General features: G+C 48.5%; 1 protein-coding gene across 5 annotated transcripts in view; it reads left to right on the top strand.

Annotated features, from left to right (window-relative positions):
• BPTF (bromodomain PHD finger transcription factor) overlaps nucleotides 1-24,616 on the top strand; it is a 313,494-nt gene that overhangs the window by 192,741 nt on the left and 96,137 nt on the right. For all 5 annotated transcript variants that reach the window (XM_063960818.1, XM_063960817.1, XM_063960819.1 and 2 more), the window contains exon 14: nucleotides 6,334-6,458. In XM_063960818.1, the coding sequence (XP_063816888.1) occupies nucleotides 6,334-6,458 (125 nt within the window). The remainder of the gene's footprint in view (nucleotides 1-6,333; nucleotides 6,459-24,616) is intronic.

Below are 24,616 nucleotides of genomic sequence, written 5' to 3'. Positions count from 1 at the left end.
AGATAAAGGGGGCGGTAAGGGGCTCCTTGTTCCGCACTTTAACGCGATCCAGCGCAGCCGTAGGAGGCGGGCCGCGCACACTGATTACTGGGCAGCTTGCTTCACTAGCCACCAGGGTATTATTCAGGGCACAGGTCAGGGGGATTTTGTATAATTCCCCCGTTTTATATTCTGCCGGCACACCCGGTGGGGATGTCGGCAGAGGGAGCAGGTCGGACCTTTGGCCCCTTTCCTCAGCCCCAGGGCGCCATTTCTACAATGTTCCCGCTCCCTGGAGCTGCCTCCTTCTCCTTCACTGCTGGTCAGCGACCATTTCAGCTTTAGCCTTGCTGTTCCTGGGATTGCTGGGGTAAATCCTCTTCTGTGGAACCGCCTGACTGCCAGTGCTGTGCTTCCTACAGGATACTTGAGTATTCTACCTGTCACTGGGACTGTGTTAGTTAAGAAAGAGTGCATACCTTCAGGGTTGTGTGGTACAAACACCCTGGGATATACATCCAGGTGCTTACTGTGTTTGTTATATCTATTGTTATCACATATAGCCATACTGAGTATTACTTTGTATTGCTAGTCCAGTGCAGTTTATGGTACATAATAGCTGCATGGTACGCTTGTGACTATATATCTGTGTGTGTGCATGTAGCTGCTGCGTGCTTGCCTTATTGCAGGGTATTTCACTCAGCGTGCTATTCCTATATTGCTATACCTGAGGGGGCCAAGTTTTTCAGGTTTTTGCTATTTTCAATGTAGGATTATATCACAAAATATACTGTTGGGATATTTTTGCTTGTGATTTATAGTCACCATATATTCTATATCTATTGAACCTCCGGTCTGTGCCGTCTGAGTGTTCTTGCTAGGTATAGTGCTGCTACACCTTGTACCGGGTTACCCATTATTGTGCACATAGTTATGTCTGCTACACGTGGCAACGACGTTGGGGCCTCTCCCACACTGCGTGGTAGTGAGGCCGCTGAGGCAACGGAGGATAATTTAGCAGCTGAGAGTTCAGGTTCAGGGGGTTCATTACCCCCCAGTGGGTCAGTAGCGCTTGGGGCATCACAGGATCCGCCTTGGGCTACATTCTCCACATTGCTAAGCACGCTTGTGACTAAATTGACGCCCCCTCTGGGACCCCCTGTGCCACTGCAGCAGTTTATGGTCCCTGCTGTGAACCCGCCATGGGCGGATCAGCTTTCCACTCAGCTGCAGCATTTGAACCGATCTATGACTAAATCTAAGTCTCACTCTCGCCCGCCTAAGACTAAGTCGTCTTCTAAACGGGCCATTATCTCCTCCCAATCCACGGCTTTAACCGACACTGCCTCGGAGGAGAAAGGTGCATATACTGACCCCGATGACGCTGACGTTTCAGATGGGGAAGGAAGTCATCCGTGGATGTCCCGGATTTGATTGAGGCGATTCAGCTCATTCTTCAAGTGTCTGATGATTCTGAGACTGAAACTGTCTCCGAGAAACCGGATAGGTTTAAACGTAAGAAGGTGGTTAAACAGGTTTTACCCTTCTCTAAACACCTGGTTGACATACGTCAGGAATCCTGGGAAAATACGGGGACAAAGTTTACACCGAATAAGAGCCTGTTGGCTCGCTATCCTCTCTCTACGGAGGTGTATGAAAATTGGGAAACCCCTCCTCCTGTTGATTCTCATGTGGCGCGTATGGTTGTTTCCTCTGCTCTGCCGGTAAATACCGTGACCTCTGAAGGAACTGACGGATAGACGTGTGGAGGGCTGTTTAAAAGCGATTTGTACCCTAACGGGGGCTGTGCATAGGCCAACGATTGCATCGACTTGGGCTGCTGAAGCTGTTGAGGAGATGGCTCAGGAACTCGAGGCGGAACAGTCTGCCGACGCGTCTGAGCATGCTCGACAATGTCTCATATATTGCCACGGCTTCTCTGTACCTTAAGGAGGCGGCCTCCGATGCTGGGGTGCTTGCGGCCAAGGCTGCTACTGCATCCGTCTTGGCCAGACGTATCCTTTGGTTGAGATCCTGGTCTGTGGATTTGGATTCCAAGAAAACCCTGGAGGTGCTTCCTTTCAAAGGAGATATTCTCTTTTGAGAAGACCTAAATAAGATTGTGGCTGATCTGGCTACGGCTAAAACAGCTGCCAATCTAGTACGGCACCTTCCGCACAGAAGGCTAAAAGTACTTTCCCTCTGTCCTTTCATACTCCAGTTAAAGCAAAAGGTTAGGCGTACCCAAAGCAAGCTCGTGCTTCCAGACCAAACAATCCCAAACCAAAGCGTGCCTGGGCTGCCCGTCAGCCAGCTTCCAACACTGACAAGCCTGCCGCATGACGGGACGGGCCTCCCTCTGGGGATCCCAGGTTAGGGCGCAGACTTCTAGGTTTTGAATGGTTGAAGACCACTTCATATGCCTGGGCGAGGGAACTCTTCGCTCGAGGTTACGCCATACCTTTCAAGAATCGTCCCCCGCAGCGGTTTTGCTTGACAGATGTGCCTCTGGATCCGGCAAAAGCAAACACGTTGCACTCAGTGGTACATTCCCTCCTGGTCACAGGAGTGGTGGTACAGGTGCCTCTGGCTCAGAGAGGCAAGGGGTACTACTCCACGCTGTTTCTAGTCCCGTAACTGAATGGGTCCTCGCGGCACATCCTCAATCGGAAGTCCTCGAAAAAGCACGGGTCCCCAAGTTTCGTATGGAAACTCTGTGCTCTATTGTTCTGGCCATGGAGCCTGGGGACTATATGGTCTCCCTGGACATACAGGATGCCTACCTGCATATTCCTATTGCGGTATCTCATCAACAGTACCTGCTGTTTGCGGTGGGCAACCTGCATTACCAATTTCGGGCGTTACCCTTTGGTTTGACAACGGCTCCCGGAGTCTTCACCAAAGTAATGGCGGTCATGACGGCTACTCTCCGCCGTCAAGGGGTCAGGATCCTACTGCACTTGGACGATTTGTTGATCCTGGCAAATTCCCCAGAACTTCTCCTGTCTCGTCTCGATCTGATGGTCCAGTGCATGAAAGCCCACGGGTGGCTGATCAACTGGAAGAAATCCTCCCTGGTTTCTGCTCGGAGCATGTTACACCTGGGAGCGTTATTGGGCACTCACAACCAACGGTTGTCCCTGTCTCAGGAGAAAGTCCTGAAGCTTCAGGACAGGATTCGATGCTTCCTATCTCGTCCGCAAGTGTCGGTACATTCGGCAATGCAAGTGCGGGGTCTCATGGTGTTGGCTTTCGACATGGAGTATGCTCAGTTCCACTCTCGCCCTCTGCAGACGTTATTTCTGACCAAATGGGACGGCCTGCCTCACCAGATCAGATCTCACATGATCTCATTGTCTCCGGAGGTCCGCCTGTCACTGAGTTGGTGGCTGCAGGACCAACGATTGAGCAGGGGCCTTCCCTACTGGATATCCAACTGGGTCCTTCTGAAGACGGATGCCAGTCTGAGAGATTGGGGTGCGGTGTTGGAACAACACTGTCTTCAGGGTCGGTGGACCAAGGAGGAGTCTCTGCTCCCAATCAATATTCTAGAACTGCGGGCAGTGTTCAACGCGTTGACAATGGCCCAGCATCTAATTCAGAACAGACCTGTTCAAGTACAGTCGGACAACGCCACCATGGTGGCGTACATAAATCATCAAGGCGGCACTCGAAGCCGCATGGCAATGAGGGAAGTATCAAGTATTCTTCAGTGGGCAGAACGCCATCTGCCGGCCATATCTGCAGTGTTCATTCCAGGCGTTCTGAACTTGTAGTCGGACTATCTCAGTCGTCAGGACGTGCACGCCGGAGAATGGAGCCTACATCCGGAGGTGTTTCAACTTCTTGTGTACAAGTGGGGCCTTCCAGATGTGGACCTGATGGCGTCTCGACACAATCACAAGGTTCCGGTCTTAGGAGTAAGGACAAGGGATCCTCAAGCAGCGTTCGTGGATGCTCTGTCAATCCCATGGAACTTTCGGCTGCCGTACGTGTTCCCTCCGGTGTCACTCCTGCCCAGAGTAATGTGGAAGTTCAAGCAAGAAGGAGGAAAACAACTACTGCTAGCTCCAGCGTGGCCCAGACGGCACTGGTTCTCCGATCTACAGGGCCTCTCGCTAGATTGTCCCCTTCTCCTTCCACAACGACCAGACCTCCTCGTTCAGGGCCCTTGTGTTTACCAGGACTAGGCCCGTCTGGCTTTTACGGCATGGCTCTTGAGGCTTCCTTCCTGGGGGCCAAGGGTTTTTCTGAGGCGATCGTTCAAACTATGTTGAAGGACTGTAAGCCGGCTTCTGCTCGGATTTACCATAGGGTCTGGAATGCTTACTTTACTTGGTGTGGGTCTCACAATCATGACGTTTTCAAGTTTAGCACGGCCAAACTGTTGCTCTTCCTACAACAGGGCCTGGACATAGGCCTGCGTCTGACCTCCCTTAAGGTTCACATTTCTGCCTTGTCGGTTTGGTTTCAGAGAAAGATTGCCACCCTACCTGATGTCCATACATTCACTCAGGGTGTGTTGCGGATTAAGCCTCCTTATGTGCCGCCTGTGGCCCCTTGGGACTTGTCGGTGGTTTTGGAGGCCTTGCAAGTGTCTCCGTTTGAGCCTCTTGCCTCTGCTGACCTTAAGTGGCTTTCCCTTAAGGTCCTTTTCTTGCTCGCTATTGCTTCGGCTAGAAGGGTCCCGGACTTGGGTGCCTTGTCCTGCAAATCTCCCTGTTTGATTTTTCACCGTGACCGGGCGGTTCTTAGAACGCGGCCAGGTTATTTGCCTAAGATGGTGTCTACTTTCCACGTTAACCAGGAGATTGTGGTTCGGACCTTTAATTCTCCTGAGTCGTCTCCCAAAGAACGGTCTTTGGATGTGGTACGGGCTCTCCGTATCTATGTGAAGAGAACTTCCTCCGTAAGGAAATCGGATTCTCTTTTTGTATTGTTTGGTTTTCACAAACGTGGCTGGCCTGCTTCCAAGCAGACTCTGGCTAGATGGATTAGAATCGTGATTGCAGGCTGGTCGTCCAGCTCCTGCTACTATTAAGGCCCATTCTACTCGGTCGGTTGGACTTTCTTGGGCGGCCCAACGTGGTGCGACCCTTGAACAGTTGTGCAAGGCGGCTATGTGGTCCACAGGGAACACGTTTATAATGTTCTATGCCTTCGATACTGCCGCTTCCCAGGATGCTTCCTTTGGACGCCGGATTCTTGTGCCCGTTACAGTGCGTTCCCTCCCGTGAGGAACTGCTTTGTGACATCCCCAATGTAATTCCTTGTGGAGCCCAGTGTACCCCGCAGCAGAAAACGAGATTTATGGTAAGAACTTACCGTTGATAAATCTCTTTCTGCGATAAACACTGGGCTCCACAAGGCGCCCACCCTGACGCACTTAGCTTTTTTGGGTTGGTTTTGGCATAGCCGTTGACACCCTCTCCTGCGGTGAGTGTGTGGTGTATTTGGCTATGATCGGTTTTCGTCTCTGGTACCTGCTACTGCATTGGGCTCGTTAACAAAACTGAGCTCACTGGCATGGAGGCGGGGTTATAGAGGATGCGCCACTGTGCATCTTGGGAACAGTCAAAAGCTTTGAGCCTGTTGGTGCCTCGGATCAAGATCCTACTCTACACCGATGTAATTCCTTGGGGAGCCCAGTGTACCTCGCAGAAAGAGATTAAACAACGGTAAATTGTTACCATAAATCTCGGGTTTTTTTAGGGGTTTTTTTTGTACATGTCCATTTCCTGGGTGTGTAGGCAAATGTATTAAATTTTTTAACATTTGTGATGGTTATAAGATGGTTATTTGTTCCACAGTTGACCTACATTAGCTAGAGAAATATACAGTTACTTATATTCTCATACCAGCTCACGTTTGATTACATGGAAAGATAGGGTTACTGTTTGCAGGCTACTGTGCATTGGCCAATTCACTAACTAAACCCCCATTATTCATTTATTGATGTTGTGAGCTTGATAAGTTGATTTATTTATTACTTATTTATTATTTATTTATTGATAAGTGAGCTTGCTATGGTGAGTGATGAACTTTCTGTTTGTATGTATTTGGGTAAGTGGCCATGGGCTGCATGCACCCCACCCTTTGAGTGGTGAGTGCAGACATTGCACCCCGCATCTGGGGTGGCGAGTGCTGTGGTTTTATATTTGTGTGTGTGTGTGTGTATATATATATATATATATGTATATTATGTATGTGTGTATATATTATATATATATATATATATATATATTTTTATTTTTTATTTTTTTTATTTATTTATTATTATTATTATTATTTTATTTTTTATTATTATTATATTTGGATTATGTTGACTAATTTTTTTCCATGGTGTCATTAAAGGTATCGACTTCAAACAGTGAATTCATTGGCTAGCGTGAGTCTAATGTTGCGCCTCCTTTGGGCAAGTTTAAGGTGGGATGATATGGCAGCGAAGCCTCCTCCCGGTGGTGGAATAACACGTACAGGTATATTTATTAAAACTGTTTTTGGTATCTCCTTCCCACGGGGCTATACTAAACCACTGTTTCGATCTGTGTTCCACACGCCCAGCACTAATCGCAGTACACAGTGGTCACTGCAGCTCCTTTTTAAGTTGCATAATTTTATAGCCATGGGAGGTCTGGGTGTCGCTGCAAGGGGGAAGTTGGGATCAGTGACCTTAAATATCCTCCCTTTTGACAGGATGCAATATGTTTTTTAATTTTTGGGGTTTGTTTTCTGATGTTTGTTATTGGCAGCTTGGCCAGCTAGCAGGCACCATAGGGATCCAAGGAAACAGCACACCCTGCCCGGTGGATATGCTCCCCCCAGTAGTACTGAAATCTAACTTTTATATGGCCACTATGGAAGTGGGTGTCTGTTGACATCCACAGGGATGGCCCACTCATGTTATAGTTAATGATTGCATCAAAACTAAAACAAAGGTAACTGAAACTCAGCCAAAGTCTATGCATTCCAGAATTCTCCCACATGAAACCGGAGTCTGAGTAGCAGACTCTGGTTTGTGAAAAACAACGTTGGACCGCTCGGTTGCCCAGTGTTTTCCACAATTGAATGTGGCGGAAATGCCAGTGAAGTCCACGTAGCCATCTAAGATGGAGCCATCATAAAACCGGCTCCGAAAAACAAAACTGGAGTCAACATAAGGTTGCACTTTCGGTAATGCCATAGGTGGAACCGGAGCCAGTGGAGCAGGCTTCGGTTTGTAGAAACAGGAAGTTTGCAGCTTGGCCTCCCAACTTTACCTCAGCAGGCTATTGTGGCTTTATAATGCAAGTGGTGTCTCCCATGTCAGACACCTGCATAACTGGTAATGAGGGGGGCCACTGAGAGCTCAATAAGGGCCCCAGAGCTCCCGCAGGTGCTTGGTGACCAATTACGGCTGGGGAAGACAGATCCCAGCTCTGTCTTTACAGCCGCTCCACCAGAGCTTAAGATCCAATAAGGGGATTCAGGCAAGCTCTAAAATAGGGGGGGGGGGAATAAAAAACAAAAATCGCACAAACTCCAATATCTTTGTGGCTCTGCTGCAGTCACTAAATTAACTGAGAGCTGCAGCTGATGGAAGGGCTTTATAGGAAGGGGGGTCCGGGGGTTGTCCAGCTCCAATAATTTTAACTAGTGTGTACTCCTCAGCCTCTCCTCTAAGCCTACAGACTGCAGTGTCCCACAGATTGACTCAGAGCAATTGTTTTTACGGCGAGTGCAAATAAATCCTCTTCTTTTAGCGGACTCCACTAAATTTCTATAGAAGACTGCCGAGGTGTGCCATGTCTGAGAAGTTAATTCCAATGGATTTATTATAATGTAAACATACACATGGGCTTCCCTCTCATATTCCCTGTTACTATGAGCTATACCAAACACACCAAAACATACACAGGAACTAATGGTGTATACACACGGTGAGATATTTTCTTACGATTTTGACTATATAGTCAAAATCGTGAGAAAAGTTAGTGCAGATCGCAAGGTGAAAGTCACCTTGCGATCCCGATTCGATGCCGATGCTCGGTCGGCATCGCAAGAATAGATAGACTGTGCAGGCATATAGAAGAGCAGGTCAAAATTGACACTTAGCCAAAATCGCACATAGTCAGTATCACAAGCACACTCATTATGTGCTTGCGATACTGACTATGTGCCGACCCGGCCCCTGTCGCATAGTGAGAATCGGTCATAGCCCGAATCTCACCATGTGTATGGGCTTTTATCTAGTACATACTAATCGCCAGGTGTCGTATTGCTTTCTTTTGAAAAAGGATAACACCCCCAGACCTGTCTTCAGTATTACATTTTATTTGCTTATGGCATTGCACATTTCTCAAGTATTTCACTAGCACACCCAGGCTGGATTCATGGCCACTTGGTTTCAACACTGGTTCATAACACAGCCTAACAAAACGTTGTTTAGATGCCAAGGATATTTGAACAAATTCATGGTACTTTGGGGTTGCTGAATTCAAAATTCAGGTTTTTTTTTTATTTGGCTTTACCTCAAGAGATAATGGATTCCCTCAATTAACAGGGAACTTATTCGTAACCCGTGCATATATAGATGTGCTGGGCTTCACCCAAGCTCGCCCTTCATTGTGAATAGATGGTGTTCACATGCTCATGACATCCATTCACAGGTGGCGATCAGAAACGGGATGGCACCTGACAGGCTTTTTTTAGCACCTGGCAGGGCGTGGCACCTTGCTAAAACAGCCTAGCTTGAACACCAGGAACATTCTAGAAAGTGAGGCCACGTGGGTGTTCTAGGTGATCATTCTAGAATGTTGCCCTAATTATTATTATTATTATTATTATTATTATTATTATCCTTTGTTTATATGGCGCCACAAGGGTTCCGCAGCGCCCAATTACAGAGTACACATAATCAAAACAGGAAAACAGTGACTTACAGTTGAAGACAATATAGGACAAGTACAGGGTAACTAACTAAACATATCTACACCAGTAAACAACATAGAGATAAGTTCCAGGTGGCCAAAAAACTGCGGGATCTGGGCAGTTGAGGATTATTAAAGTAAGAAAAGTAAAAGCACATGAGGGAAGAGGGCCCTACTCGTGAGAGCTTACATTCTAAGGGGAGGGGTAGACAGACAGTGGTGACACAGATGGGGTACATAGAGAGCATGGAACAGAGGGTTAGGATGAGATTTGGCTGGGTTTGGTAAAGAAATGGGTCTTAAGAGCCCGTTTGAAGTTTTGTAGAGAGGTGGAGAGTCTGAGGGGGGAGAGGTAAAGAATTCCAGAGAAAGGGAGCAGCACGTGAGAAATCTTGGAGATAGGAGTGGGAGGAAGTAATCAGAAGACAGGAGAGTCGGCGTGCATTAGCATAGCGAAGAGGACGGGTGGGAGAGTAAAGTGAGATAAGGTCAGAGATGTAAATTGGAGAGGAGTGGGTGAGTGCTTTGTAAGTGAGTGTGAGAAGTTTGAATTGGATTCTGAAAGGGAAGGGAAGCCAGTGAAGGGCCCTAGAGGAGAGGTAGACGTAGTGCGTTTGGTGAGGAAGATGAGCCGGGCAGCAGCATTGAGGATAGATTGGAGTGGAGAGAGGTAATTGTCAGGGAGGCCATTTAGGAGGAGATTACAGTAGTCCAGTCTGGAAATAATCAGTGAGTGAATAATGATCTTAGTGGCATCCTGGGTGAGAAAAGGTCTAATTCTGGAAATGTTTTTGAGATGAAAATGACAGGTTTGTGAGAGGTGCTGAATGTGTGGTTTGAAGGAGAGGGAGGAGTCAAGGATTACGCCAAGACAGCGTACTTGGGGGCTAGGGGAGATAGTCATGCCATCAATGGATAATGAGATTGTGGGAGGTGAGGCTGTGTGGGAGGGTGGGAAGATGATCAGCTCAGTCTTAGACATGTTGAGTTTAAGAAAGCGCTGGGACATCCAGGAAGAGATAGCAGAAAGACAGTTTGAGGTACGAGTGAGGAGAGCCGTGGAGAGATCAGGGGAGGAGAGGTAGATTTGAGTGTCATCAGCATAGAGGTGGTATTGGAAGTTAAAAGAACTATTGAGTTCACCTAAAGAGGACGTATAGCGAGAGAAAAGGAGAGGACCAAGAACAGAGCCTTGGGGGACACCAACAGTTAGTGGAAGTGGGGGGGAGGTAGCATCATGAGAGGAGACGGAGAAGGAACGATCAGAGAGGTAGGAGGACAGCCAGGAAAGGGCAGTATCACGCAGACCAAGAGAGTGAAGGATTTGCAGAAGGAGAGGGTGGTCCACAGTGTCAAAAGCAACAGAGAGGTCAAGAAGAATAAGCAGAGTGTAGTAGCCCTTAGATTTGGCTGCATGGAGGTCATTGCAGAGACTTTTGTGAGGGCAGTTTCAGTAGAGTGGAGAGAACGGAAACCAGACTGGAATGGGTCAAGCAGTGAGTGAGAGGAAAGAAAGGCAGTGAGGCGGTTATAGACAATACGCTCAAGGACTTTAGAGGCAAAGGGGAGGAGAGAGATGGGTCGATAGTTGGAGAGAGTGTTAGGATCAAGGGTAGTTTCTCTATCGTCCTAAGTGGATGCTGGGGTTCCTGAAAGGACCATGGGGAATAGCGGCTCCGCAGGAGACAGGGCACAAAAAAGTAAAGCTTTACTAGGTCAGGTGGTGTGCACTGGCTCCTCCCCCTATGACCCTCCTCCAGACTCCAGTTAGATTTTGTGCCCGAACGAGAAGGGTGCAATCTAGGTGGCTCTCCTAAAGAGCTGCTTAGAGAAAGTTTAGTTTAGGTTTTTTTCTTTACAGTGAGTCCTGCTGGCAACAGGATCACTGCAACGTGGGACTTAGGGGGAAAGTAGTAAACTCACCTGCATGCAGAGTGGATTTGCTGCTTGGCTACTGGACACCATTAGCTCCAGAGGGATCGAACACAGGCCCAGCCGTGGAGTCCGGTCCCGGAGCCGCGCCGCCGACCCCCTTGCAGATGCTGAAGCGTGAAGAGGTCCGGAAACCGGCGGCTGAAGACTCCTCAGTCTTCATAAGGTAGCGCACAGCACTGCAGCTGTGCGCCATTTTCCTCTCAGCACACTTCACTGGGCAGTCACTGAGGGTGCAGAGCGCTGGGGGGGGGCGCTCTGAGAGGCAAATATAAACCTTATACAAGGCTAAAAATACCTCACATATAGCCCATAGGGGCTATATGGAGATATTTAACCCCTGCCTGACTGGAAAAATAGCGGGAGAAGAACCCGCCGAAAAAGGGGCGGGGCCTATCTCCTCAGCACACGGCGCCATTTTCTGTCACAGCTCCGCTGGTCAGGACGGCTCCCAGGTCTCTCCCCTGCACTGCACTACAGAAACAGGGTAAAACAGAGAGGGGGGGCACATTAATGGCTATATATATTATATATTAAAGCAGCTATAAGGGAGCACTTAATATAAGGATATCCCTTGTATATATAGCGCTTTGTGGTGTGTGCTGGCAGACTCTCCCTCTGTCTCCCCAAAAGGGCTAGTGGGTCCTGTCTTCATTAGAGCATTCCCTGTGAGTTTGCGGTGTGTGTCGGTACGTGGTGTCGACATGTATGAGGACGATATTGGTGTGGAGGCGGAGCAATTGCCAAATATGCAGATGTCACCCCCCAGGGGGTCGACACCAGAATGGATGCCTTTATTTGTGGAATTACGTGATGGTTTATCTTCCCTTAAACAGTCAGTTGAGGACATGAGGCGGCCGGACAATCAATTAAGGCCTGTCCAGGCGCCTCAAACACCGTCAGGGGCTGTAAAACGCCCTTTGCCTCAGTCGGTCGACACAGACCCAGACACAGGCACTGATTCCAGTGACGACGGTAGAAATTCAAACGTATTTTCCAGTAGGGCCACACGTTATATGATTTTGGCAATGAAGGAGACGTTACATTTAGCTGATACTACAGATACCGTAAAACAGGGTATTATGTATGGTGTGAAAAAACTACAAACAGTTTTTCCTGAATCAGAAGAATTAAATGACGTGTGTGATGAAGCGTGGGTTGCTCCTGATAAAAAGTTGATAATTTCAAAAAAGTTATTGGCATTATACCCTTTCCCGCCAGAGGTTAGGGCGCGCTGGGAAACACCCCCTAAGGTGGACAAGGCGCTCACACGCTTATCTAAACAAGTGGCGTTACCCTCTCCTGAGACGGCCGCACTTAAGGATCCATCAGATAGAAAGATGGAAGTTATTCAAAAGAATATATACACACATGCAGGTGTTATACTACGACCAGCTATAGCAACTGCCTGGATGTGCAGTGCTGGAGTAGTTTGGTCAGAATCCCTGATTGAAAATATTGATACCCTAGATAGGGACAATGTTTTACTGTCGTTAGAACAAATAAAGGATGCATTTATCTATATGCGTGATGCACAGAGGGATATTTGCACACTGGCATCTCGGGTGAGTGCTATGTCCATTTCAGCCAGAAGAGCCTTATGGACACGACAGTGGACAGGCGATGCGGATTCAAAACGTCACATGGAGGTTTTGCCGTATAAAGGGGAGGAGTTATTTGGAGTTGGTCTATCAGACTTGGTGGCCACGGCTACTGCCGGGAAATCCACTTTTTTACCTCAAGTCACTCCCCAACAGAGAAAGGCACCGACCTTTCAACCGCAGCCTTTTCGCTCCTACAAAAATAAGAGAGCAAAGGGCTTGTCGTACCTGCCACGAGGCAGAGGAAGAGGGAAGAGACACCAACAGGCAGCTCCTTCCCAGGAACAGAAGCCCTCCCCGGCTCCTGCAAAAACCTCAGCATGACGCTGGGGCCTCTCAAGCGGACTCGGGGACAGTGGGGGGCCGTCTCAAAAATTACAGCGCGCAGTGGGCTCACTCGCAGGTAGACCCCTGGATCCTGCAGATAATATCTCAGGGGTACAGGTTGGAATTAGAGACGGATCCTCCTCATCGTTTCCTGAAGTCTGCTTTACCAACCGTCTCTTCCGAAAGGGAGAGGGTGTTGGAAGCCATTCACAAGCTGTATGCTCAGCAGGTGATAGTCAAAGTACCCCTATTACAACAAGGAAAGGGGTATTATTCCACTCTATTTGTGGTACCGAAGCCGGATGGCTCGGTAAGGCCTATTCTAAATCTGAAGTCCTTGAACCTTTACATAAAAAAGTTCAAGTTCAAGATGGAGTCACTCAGAGCAGTGATAGCGAACCTGGAAGAAGGGGACTTTATGGTATCCTTGGACATCAAGGATGCGTATCTACACGTTCCGATTTACCCCGCACACCAGGGGTACCTCAGGTTCATTGTTCAAAACTGTCACTATCAGTTTCAGACGCTGCCGTTCGGATTGTCCACGGCGCCTCGGGTCTTTACCAAGGTAATGGCCGAGATGATGATTCTTCTCCGAAGAAAAGGCGTATTAGTTATCCCATACTTGGACGATCTCCTAATAAGGGCAAGGTCCAGAGAACAGCTGGAGACAGCTTTAGCACTATCTCAAGAGGTGCTAAGACAACACGGGTGGATTCTGAATATTCCAAAATCCCATTTAATCCCGACAACTCGTCTGCTGTTCCTAGGAATGATTCTGGACACGGTTCAGAAAAAGGTTTTCCTTCCAGAGGAAAAAGCCAAGGAGTTATCCGATCTGGTCAGGAACCTCCTAAAACCAGGAAAGGTGTCAGTACATCAATGCACAAGAGTCCTGGGAAAAATGGTGGCTTCTTACGAAGCAATTCCATTCGGCAGATTCCATGCAAGAATATTCCAAAGGGATCTGTTGGACAAATGGTCAGGGTCGCATCTGCAGATGCACCTGCGAATAACCCTGTCACCAAAGACAAGGGTGTCACTTCTGTGGTGGTTGCAGAAGGCTCACCTATTAGAAGGCCGCAGATTCGGCATTCAGGATTGGATCCTGGTGACCACGGACGCCAGCCTGAGAGGCTGGGGAGCAGTCACACAAGGAAGAAACTTCCAGGGAGTATGGACGAGTCTGGAAAAGTCTCTTCACATAAACATTCTGGAACTAAGAGCAATCTACAATGCTCTAAGCCAGGCGGAACTTCTCCTGCAAGGAAAGCCGGTGTTGATTCAGTCGGACAACATCACGGCGGTCGCCCATGTAAACAGGCAGGGCGGCACAAGAAGCAGGAGTGCAATGGCAGAAGCTGCCAAGATTCTTCGCTGGGCGGGGAATCACGTGATAGCACTGTCAGCAGTGTTCATCCCGGGCGTGGACAACTGGGAAGCAGACTTCCTCAGCAGACACGATCTTCATCCGGGAGAGTGGGGTCTACATCCAGAGGTCTTCCACATGTTAATAGACCGTTGGGAAAGACCAATTGTAGACATGATGGCGTCTCGCCTCAACAAGAAACTGGACAAATATTGCGCCAGGTCAAGAGATCCACAGGCAATAGCTGTGGACGCACTGGTAACTCCTTGGGTGTACCAGTCAGTGTATGTGTTTCCTCCTCTGCCGCTCATACCAAAGGTATTGAAGATCATACGGCAAAGAAGAGTAAGAACAATACTAGTGGTTCCGGATTGGCCGAGAAGGACTTGGTATCCGGAACTTCAAGAGATGCTCACGGACGAACCGTGGCCTCTACCTCTGAGAAGGGACCTGCTACAGCAGGGTCCCTGTCCTTTTCAAGACTTACCGCGGCTGCGTTTGACGGCATGGCGGTTGAACGCCAGATCCTAAAAGGGAAAGGCATTCCAGAAGAAGTCATTCCTACCTTGATTAAGGCACGGAAGGAAGTCACCGTGAAACATTATCACCGCATTTGGCGAAAATATGTAGCGTGGTGCGAGGATCGGAGTGTTCCGACGGAGGAATTCCAACTGGGTCATTTCCTACATTTCCTGCAATCAGGATTATCTATGGGTCTCAAATTGGGATCCATTAAGGTTCAAATTTCGGCCCTGTCAATATTCTTCCAAAAAGAATTGGCCTCTGTCCCTGAGGTCCAGACTTTTGTCAAGGGAGTACTGCATATACAGCCTCCTGTGGTGCCTCCGGTGGCACCGTGGGATCTAAATGTAGTTTTAGATTTCCTCAAATCCCATTGGTTTGAACCATTGAAAAAGGTGGATTTGAAATATCTCACATTGAAAGTGACTATGTTACTAGCCCTGGCCTCTGCCAGGAGAGTATCTGAATTGGCGGCTTTATCTTATAAAAGTCCTTATCTAATCTTCCATTCGGATAGGGCAGAACTGCGGACTCGTCCGCATTTTCTCCCTAAAGTGGTATCAGCATTTCATCTGAACCAACCTATTGTGGTGCCTGCGGCCACTAGCGACTTGGAGGACTCCAAGTTGTTGGACGTTGTCAGAGCCTTAAAAATATACATTTCAAGGACGGCTGGAGTCAGAAAATCTGACTCGCTGTTTATATTGTATGCACCCAACAAGTTGGGCGCACCTGCTTCTAAGCAGTCGATTGCTCGTTGGATTTGTAACACAATTCAACTTGCACATTCTGTGGCAGGCCTGCCACAGCCTAAAACTGTAAAAGCCCACTCCACAAGGAAGGTGGGCTCATCTTGGGCGGCTGCCGAGGGGTCTCGGCATTACAACTCTGCCGAGCAGCTACGTGGTCGGGGGAGAACACGTTTGTAAAATTTTACAAATTTGATACCCTGGCAAAGGAGGACCTGGAGTTCTCTCATTCGGTGCTGCAGAGTCATCCGCACTCTCCCGCCCGTTTGGGAGCTTTGGTATAATCCCCATGGTCCTTTCAGGAACCCCAGCATCCACTTAGGACGATAGAGAAAATAAGAATTTACTTACCGATAATTCTATTTCTCGGAGTCCGTAGTGGATGCTGGGCGCCCATCCCAAGTGCGGATTATCTGCAATACTTGTACATAGTTATTGTTAACTAATTCGGGTTATTGTTAAGGAGCCATCTTTAAGAGGCCCTTTCTGTTATCATACTGTTAACTGGGTTTAGATCACAAGTTGTACGGTGTGATTGGTGTGACTGGTATGAGTCTTACCCGGGATTCAAAATACCTCCCTTATTGTGTATGCTCGTCCGGGCACAGTACCTAACTGGAGTCTGGAGGAGGGTCATAGGGGGAGGAGCCAGTGCACACCACCTGACCTAGTAAAGCTTTACTTTTTTGTGCCCTGTCTCCTGCGGAGCCGCTATTCCCCATGGTCCTTTCAGGAACCCCAGCATCCACTACGGACTCCGAGAAATAGAATTATCGGTAAGTAAATTCTTATTTTTTTTAAGAATAGGGGAGTCAAGAGCATGCTTGAAGGCAGAGGGGACAGAGCCTGATGAGAGGTAGAGATTGAGAAGGTGGGCAAGATGGGAACAGGCAGAAGGAGAGAGGTAGCGGAGGGGATAGGGTCGAGCGGGGAGGTTGTGGGGGGGGGGGGGATGAGGGCCATGACTTCCTCGCCAGATACATGGGAGAAAGATATCAGTTTGTAAGAGGGGAAGGGGAGGGGTGGCAAGGGATGGGTGGTGGCTGGTCTGGTGGGATGTGATATCCTGACGTATGGAGCCAATCTTGGATGTGAAATAAGTGGCAAAGTCAAGAGCAGACAATGAGGAAGGGAGAGGAGGTGGTGGTGGGCAGAGGAGGGAGTTAACAGTGGCAAAGAGGCGCCGGGGGTTGGAAGACTGGGTAGAGATGAGGATTTTGAAGTATGATTGTTTAGCGAGGGAAAGGGCAGCACTGAAGGATGAGAGCATGAATTTGAAATGGAGGAAGTCTGCTTTAGAGCGTGATTTCCTCCACTGTCGCTCGGCAGTACGTGAGCATTTTTGTAGATATCTGGTGCATTTGGTGTGCCAGGGTTGAGGTGTTGATCTGCGAGGGTGAATAGTGGTTGGCGGAGCAACAGAGTCAAGGGCAGAAGTAAGAGATGCATTGTATAGGGATGTGGCATGTTAAGGGCATGTGAGAGAGAAGAGGAGAGAGAAGCGAGTCAAACAGGGAGGATAGGGATGAGGTGTCAATAGCCTCAATGTTACGCTTAGTGATGGTAGCCTTAGGAGGGAGAGATGGAGAAGCAGAGATAGATAAGTTGAAAGAGAGCAAGTGGTGGTCAGAGAGGGGAAAAGGGGAATTGGAGAAATCAGAAATATCACAGCGGTGAGTGAAAACCAGATCCAGTGAGCTCCCGTTCACATGGGAGGGTGAGGTGGTCCACTGGGACAGGCCAAGTGAAGAGGTGAGGTTAAGGAGTTTAGAGGCAGGTGATTTTGTGGGGTTATCGATAGGGATGTTGAAATCACCTAGAATAATGGAGGGAATGTCAGAAGAGAGGAAGTGAGGTAGCCAGGAAGCAAAGTTGTCGAGGAATTTGGAGGAAATGCCAGGTGGACGGTAAATGACAGCAACTCAAAGATTAGTTGGTTGGTAGAGGCGTATTGCATGGACCTCAAATGTAGAGAATTTAAGAGATGGTTCTGGAGGTATAAGTTGGTATGTGTAGCTTGAGGGTAAAAGGATCCCAACACCACCCCCATGGCGACCCCCCGGGGTGTATATGAGAATGTGAGGCCCCCAGCAGAGAGAGCAGCAGGAGAAGTGGTGTCATGGGGAGTAATCCAGGTTTCTGTAATGGCCAGGAGGTGCAGGGAGTTGGAAATGAAAAGGTCATGAGTGGGGGCCAGTTTGTTGCAAACAGATCTGGCATTCCAGAGTGCACAGGATAGGGGGTAGGAGTTTGTGGGAGAGATGTGAATGAGATTATCAGGATTGCTGTAGCGTTGAGGTAGGAGTAATTTGGAAGGAAGGGATAAAGAGGGTGTAACGATGGTGCTTGGGCCTTGGCTAGGAAGGAAGACTGCAGGAGTGAGGCAGGGAGGGAGTGCAGTTTGATACTGGTGGAGTAGAGGCGAGGAGACAGGCAGAGGAGGGAGAGAGCAAGGTTGGGTGGTGGGGTATAAATGGTGTGAAGGGGCAGAAGTGAATTGCAATTGGGAAACAGAAGAGGGGAAGGGAGGTAGACAGAGAAGAGGAGAGAGGATGAGATGTAGGAGACAGGGATAGAGGTGGTACCGGGGAACAGAATAAAGGATTAGGAAGGCTAGGATTAATGGGGGATGTTGCCAGCCTGGCCATAGTGTGGATGGGGTGAAAAGTGGTAGTAAAATGAGAATAGGAGGAGGAGTGGTGGCTGAATAAGAGAGCAGTGAAGTTTGCAGAAAGAAATACGATTTTCAAGTATTTAAAATGTTGTTAATATCTAATGTATATAAGTGGGGTCCACTGTCAGTTAGCAGTTGAATGGTTTGCATTATCTATTGTGTGTATATTGTTTCACATCTGTGTAGATCGAAAATTAAAGCAAATATAGTACAACCAATGTCTAATTCGGAATCAGCACCACAAAGTTACCCCAAAATCGCTCTGATATGACTGGCAATAAAAATAGTGTTGATCAGTGTAATCAGACGTAGTTTTCGCTGTTTTCATGTATCTGAGATTCTGCTGTAATGTGTGCATAGCATGGTATCCGGTCTCTAGGTCGTCAAGACTTAGGTCAACAGTGTCTAGGTCGACCACTATTGGTCGACAGTAACTAGGTCAACAGGGTTTCTAGGTTGACATGCTCTAGGTCGACATGTTCTAGGTCAAATGGTCAACATGAGTTTGCACATTTTTTTTCTCTTTTTGAACTTTTTCATACTTTACGGTCCACGTGGACTACGATTAGGAACGGTTACCTGTGCCGAGCCATGCGAGGGGACATGGTGCACTAATTGGGGTTCCCGGTCACTGTGCGGTGAAAACGACAGCAAAAAAAGATGAAAAAAACTCACGTCGACCTTTTGACCTGTCGACCTAGAATCCCTGTCGACCAATAGTGGTCGACCTAGACACTGTTGACCTAAGTGTGGTCGACCTTCAATACCACACCCGCATAGCCTACAGTTCCAAGTTAGACTAAACTGACCCGTTTTTACTCTTTAAAAATGACATGCTTATTGTTATTTGAGACAGAACTTAAAAACATTAATGATGATATTGAAAAGTCTCGATGTCCACTGTTTTATTTAATCCATCAGGTTGTAAAGTAATGTATTTAGCCTAAACTTCTACAGAGCTTCCTTCTCGCACAAAATTTCTAAACCTATCATTCCTTCTTGAGGTCTACGTTGAACCCAGCTATATTAAGGCCTTTTGGATCACCTTTGTGAACAGATGTAAAATGTTTAGACACACTGAAATGGGAACTTTAAACGGTTTTCTCTAAACCGATTTTTTCAGAACCCTAATAGTTGGACCTACATACTGCAGATCACAAGGACGCTGTAGTACATAAATAGAATAGGTAATTGTTTAAATGCTTAATGTTGAACACTTAACCACCTATATTGGGTTCGATCGACACTGTTCTATTTCATATAAATTCAGTGATACACTTAGTGCTTCCACATTTAAAACACCCTCTCTGAGACAAAATGGACCTTTTGGGTTCTCTAGAGAAAAAGATTTTTCTTCTTTTAACATTTTCTTTCTTTTTCTCTAACGTCCTAGTGGATGCTGGGAACTCCGAAAGGACCATGGGGAATAGCGGCTCCGCAGGAGACTGGGCACAACTAAAAGAAAGCTTTTAGACTACCTGGTGTGCACTGGCTCCTCCCACTATGACCCTCCTCCAAGCCTCAGTTAGATTTTTGTGCCCGGCCGAGCTGGATGCACACTAGGGGCTCTCCTGAGCTCCTAGAAAGAAAGTATATTTTAGGTTTTTTATTTTACAGTGAGACCTGCTGTCAACAGGCTCACTGCAACGAGGGACTAAGGGGAGAAGAAGCGAACCTACCTGCTTGCAGCTAGCTTGGGCTTCTTAGGCTACTGGACACCATTAGCTCCAGAGGGATCGACCGCATGGAACTGGCCTTGGTGTTCGTTCCCGGAGCCGCGCCGCCGTCCCCCTTACAGAGCCAGAAGCAAGAAGAAGTCCGGAAAATCGGCGGCATGAAGACTTCTGTCTTCACCAAGGTAGCGCACAGCACTGCAGCTGTGCACCATTGCTCCTCATACACACTTCACACTCCGGTCACTGAGGGTGCAGGGCGCTGGGGGGGGCGCCCTGAGCAGCAATAAAAACACCTTGGCTGGCAAAACAATCACAATATATAGCCCCAGAGGCTATATATGTGATAATTACCCCTGCCAGAATCCTTAAAAAAGCGGGAGAAAAGTCTGCGAAAAAGGGGTGGAGCTATCTCCCTCAGCACACTGGCGCCATTTTTCCCTCACAGCTCCGCTGGAAGGAAGCTCCCTGGCTCTCCCCTGCAGTCTACACTACAGAAAAGGGTAAAAAAGAGAGGGGGGGCACTAAATTTAGGCGCAGTAAATATTATAGCAGCTATAGGGGACATAATTCAGTTAGTCCCTGCATTATATAGCGCTCTGGTGTGTGCTGGCATACTCTCTCTCTGTCTCCCCAAAGGGCTTCTGTGGGGTCCTGTCCTCTGTTAGAGCATTCCCGGTGTGTGTGCGGTGTGTCGGTTCGGCTGTGTCGACATGTTTGATGAGGAAAATTATGTGGAGGCGGAGCAGATGCCTATAGAAGTGATGTCACCCCCTGCGGGGCAGACACCTGAGTGGATGGTTTTATGGAAGGAATTACGTGCAAGTGTCGACTCCTTACACAAAAAATTTGACGACATGTCAAATGCGGGACAGCCGGCTTCTCAGCTCGTGCCTGCCCAGGTGTCTCAAAGGCCATCAGGGGCTCTAAAACGCCCGCTACCTCAGATGGCAGACGCAGATGTCGACACGGATACTGATACCAGTGTCGACGACGATGAGTCTAATCTAATGTCCACTAGGGCCATTCGTTGCGTATATACACACTCGGGCATTATACTTAGACCAGCTATTGCGTCAGCATGGATGTGCAGTGCTGCCGCTGCATGGTCAGATTCCCTGTCAGAAAATATTGACACCCTAGACAGGGACACTATTCTGCTAACCGTAGAGCATATAAAAGACTCAGTCTTATACATGAGAGATGCACAGAGGGAGATCTGCCGGCTGGCATCTAAAATAAGTGCATTGTCCATTTCTGCTAGGAGAGGCTTATGGACTCGGCAGTGGACAGGGGATGCAGATTCCAAAAGGCACATGGAAGTTTTGCCTTATAAGGGTGAGGAGTTATTCGGGGATGGTCTCTCGGACCTAGTTTCCACAGCAACAGCTGGGAAGTCAGCATTTTTACCCCATGTTCCCTCACAGCCTAAGAAAGCGTCGTTTTATCAGGTACAGTCCTTTCGGACCCGGAAAAACAGGCGAGCTAAAGGCGGGTCTTTTCTGTCCAGAGGCAGAGGTAGGGGAAAAAGGCTGCAACAAACAGCAGGTTCCCAGGAGCAAAAGTCCTCCCCCGCTTCTTCCAAGTCCGCCGCATGACTGTGGGGCTCCACAGGCGGAGCCAGGTACGTTGGGGGGCCGCCTCAAAAATTTCAGCGATCAGTGGGCTCGCTGACAGGTGGATCCCTGGATCTTTCAAGTAGTATCTCAGGGGTACAAGCTGGAATTCGAGGCGTCTCCTCCCCGCCGTTTCCTCAAATCTGCCTTGCCAACAACTCCCTCGGGCAGGGAGGCTGTGCTAGAGGCAATTCACAAGCTGTATTCCCAGCAGGTGATAGTCAAGGTGCCCCTACTTCAACAAGGACGGGGTTACTATTCCACACTGTTTGTGGTACCGAAAGCGGACGGTTCGGTGAGACCCATTTTAAATTTGAAATCCTTGAACACATACATAAAAAAATTCAAGTTCAAGATGGAATCGCTCAGGGCGGTTATTGCAAGCCTGGACGAGGGGGATTACATGGTATCCCTGGACATCAAGGATGCTTATCTGCATGTCCCCATTTATCATCCTCACCAGGAGTACCTCAGATTTGCGGTACAGAATTGCCATTACCAATTCCAGATGCTGCCGTTTGGACTGTCCACGGCACCGAGGGTGTTTACCAAGGTAATGGCGGAAATGATGATACTCCTTCGAAAAAAGGGAGTTTTAATTATCCCGTACTTGGACGATCTCCTAATAAAGGCGAGATCCAGGGAGCAGTTGTTGGTAGGAGTAGCACTATCTCAGGAGGTGCTACACCAGCACGGTTGGATTCTGAATATTCCAAATGCACAGCTGGTTCCGACGACACATCTACTGTTCCTGGGAATGATTCTGGACACAGTCCAGAAAAAAGTGTTTCTCCCGGAGGAGAAAGCCAAGGAGCTGTCATCTCTAGTGAGAGACCTCCTGAAACCAAAACAGGTGTCGGTGCATCACTGCACGCGAGTCCTGGGAAAGATGGTGGCTTCTTACGAAGCAATTCCTTTCGGCAGGTTCCATGCCAGAATCTTTCAGTGGGACCTGTTGGACCAATGGTCCGGATCGCATCTTCAGATGCATCGGCTAATAACCCTGTCTCCAAGAACCAGGGTGTCTCTGCTGTGGTGGCTGCAGAGTGCTCATCTTCTAGAGGGCCGCAGATTCGGCATACAGGACTGGGTCCTGGTGACCACGGATGCCAGCCTTCGAGGCTGGGGGGCAGTCACACAGGGAAGAAACTTCCAAGGACTATGGTCGAGTCAGGAGACTTCCCTACACATAAATATTCTAGAACTAAGGGCCATTTACAATGCCCTAAGTCAGGCAAAACCCCTGCTTCTACACCAGCCGGTTCTGATCCAGTCCGACAACATCACGGCGGTCGCCCATGTAAACCGACAGGGCGGCACAAGACGCAGGACGGCAATGGCAGAAGCCACAAGGATTCTCCGATGGGCGGAAAATCACGTACTAGCACTGTCAGCAGTGTTCATTCCGGGAGTGGACAACTGGGAAGCAGACTTCCTCAGCAGGCACGACCTCCACCCGGGAGAGTGGGGACTTCATCCAGAAGTCTTCCAGCTGATTGTATACCGTTGGGAACGGCCACAGGTGGACATGATGGCGTCCCGCCTAAACAAAAAACTAGAGAGAGATTGCGCCAGGTCAAGGGACCCTCAGGCGATAGCGGTGGACGCTCTAGTGACACAGTGGGTGTACCAGTCAGTTTATGTGTTCCCTCCTCTGCCTCTCATACCAAAGGTACTGAGAATAATAAGAAAACGAGGAGTAAGGACAATACTCGTGGTTCTGGATTGGCCAAGAAGAGCGTTGTACCCGGAACTTCAAGAGATGATCTCAGAGGACCCATGGCCTCTGCCGCTCAGACAGGACCTGCTGCAGCAGGGGCCCTGTCTGTTCCAAGACTTACCGCGGCTGCTTTTGACGGCATGGCGGTTGAACGCCGGATCCTAAAGGAAAAGGGCATTCCGGAGGATGTCATTCCTACGCTGATTAAAGCCAGGAAAGATGTAACTGTAAAACATTATCACCGCATATGGCGGAAATATGTTGCTTGGTGTGAGGCCAGTAAGGCCCCAACAGAGGAATTTCAGCTGGGTCGATTTCTGCACTTCCTACAGGCAGGAGTGACTATGGGCCTAAAATTAGGCTCCATTAAAGTACAGATATCGGCTCTGTCGATTTTCTTCTAAAAAGAACTAGCTTCACTACCTGAAGTTCAGACATTTGTAAAAGGAGTGCTGCATATTCAGCCCCCTTTTGTGCCTCCAGTGGCACCCTGTGGTGTAGAGTTTCCTAAAATCACATTGGTTTGAGCCACTAAAGACCGTGGATCTAAAATATCTCACGGAGAAAGTGGTCATGTTATTGGCCTTGGCTTCGGCCAGGCGTGTATCAGAATTGGCGGCTTTGTCATTTAAAAGCCCTTATCTGATTTTCCATATGGATAGGGCAGAATTGAGGACTCGTCCCCAGTTTCTCCCTAAGGTGGTATCTGCTTTTCACTTGAACCAACCTATTGTAGTGCCTGCGGCTACTAGCGACTTGGAGGATTCCAAGTTACTGGACGTAGTCAGGGCCTTGAAAATTTATGTTTCCAGGACGGCTGGAGTCAGGAAAACTGACTCGCTATTTATCCTGTATGCACCCAACAAACTGGGTGCTCCTGCTTCTAAGCAGACTATTGCTCGCTGGATTTGTAGCACAATTCAGCTGGCGCATTCTGCGGCTGGACTGCCGCATCCTAAATCAGTTAAAGCCCATTCTACAAGGAAGGTGGGCTCATCTTGGGCGGCTGCCCGAGGGGTCTCGGCTTTACAACTTTGCCGAGCTGCTACTTGGTCAGGGGCAAACACGTTTGCAAAATTCTACAAATTTGATACCCTGGCTGAGGAGGACCTTGAGTTCTCTCATTCGGTGCTGCAGAGTCATCCGCACTCTCCCGCCCGTTTGGGAGCTTTGGTATAATCCCCATGGTCCTTTCGGAGTTCCCAGCATCCCCTAGGACGTTAGAGAAAATAAGATTTTACTCACCGGTAAATCTATTTCCCGTAGTCCATAGTGGATGCTGGCCGCCCGTCCCAAGTGCGGATTGTCTGCAATACTTGTACATAGTTATTGTTAACTAAAGGGTTATTGTTATGAGCCATCTGTTGAGAGGCTCAGTTATGTTTCATACTGTTAACTGGATATGGTATCACGAGTTATACGGTGTGATTGGTGTGGCTGGTATGAGTCTTACCCGGGATTCAAAATCCTTCCTTATTGTGTCAGCTCTTCCGGGCACAGTATCCTAACTGAGGCTTGGAGGAGGGTCATAGTGGGAGGAGCCAG

The sequence above is a fragment of the Pseudophryne corroboree genome, chromosome 3 (assembly GCF_028390025.1).
Source record: "Pseudophryne corroboree isolate aPseCor3 chromosome 3, aPseCor3.hap2, whole genome shotgun sequence".
In the NCBI taxonomy this organism is placed as follows: Eukaryota; Metazoa; Chordata; class Amphibia; order Anura; family Myobatrachidae; genus Pseudophryne; species Pseudophryne corroboree.
The sequence above is the reverse complement of the archived record's forward strand: the minus strand, read 5'-3'. Positions and strand labels throughout refer to the sequence as shown.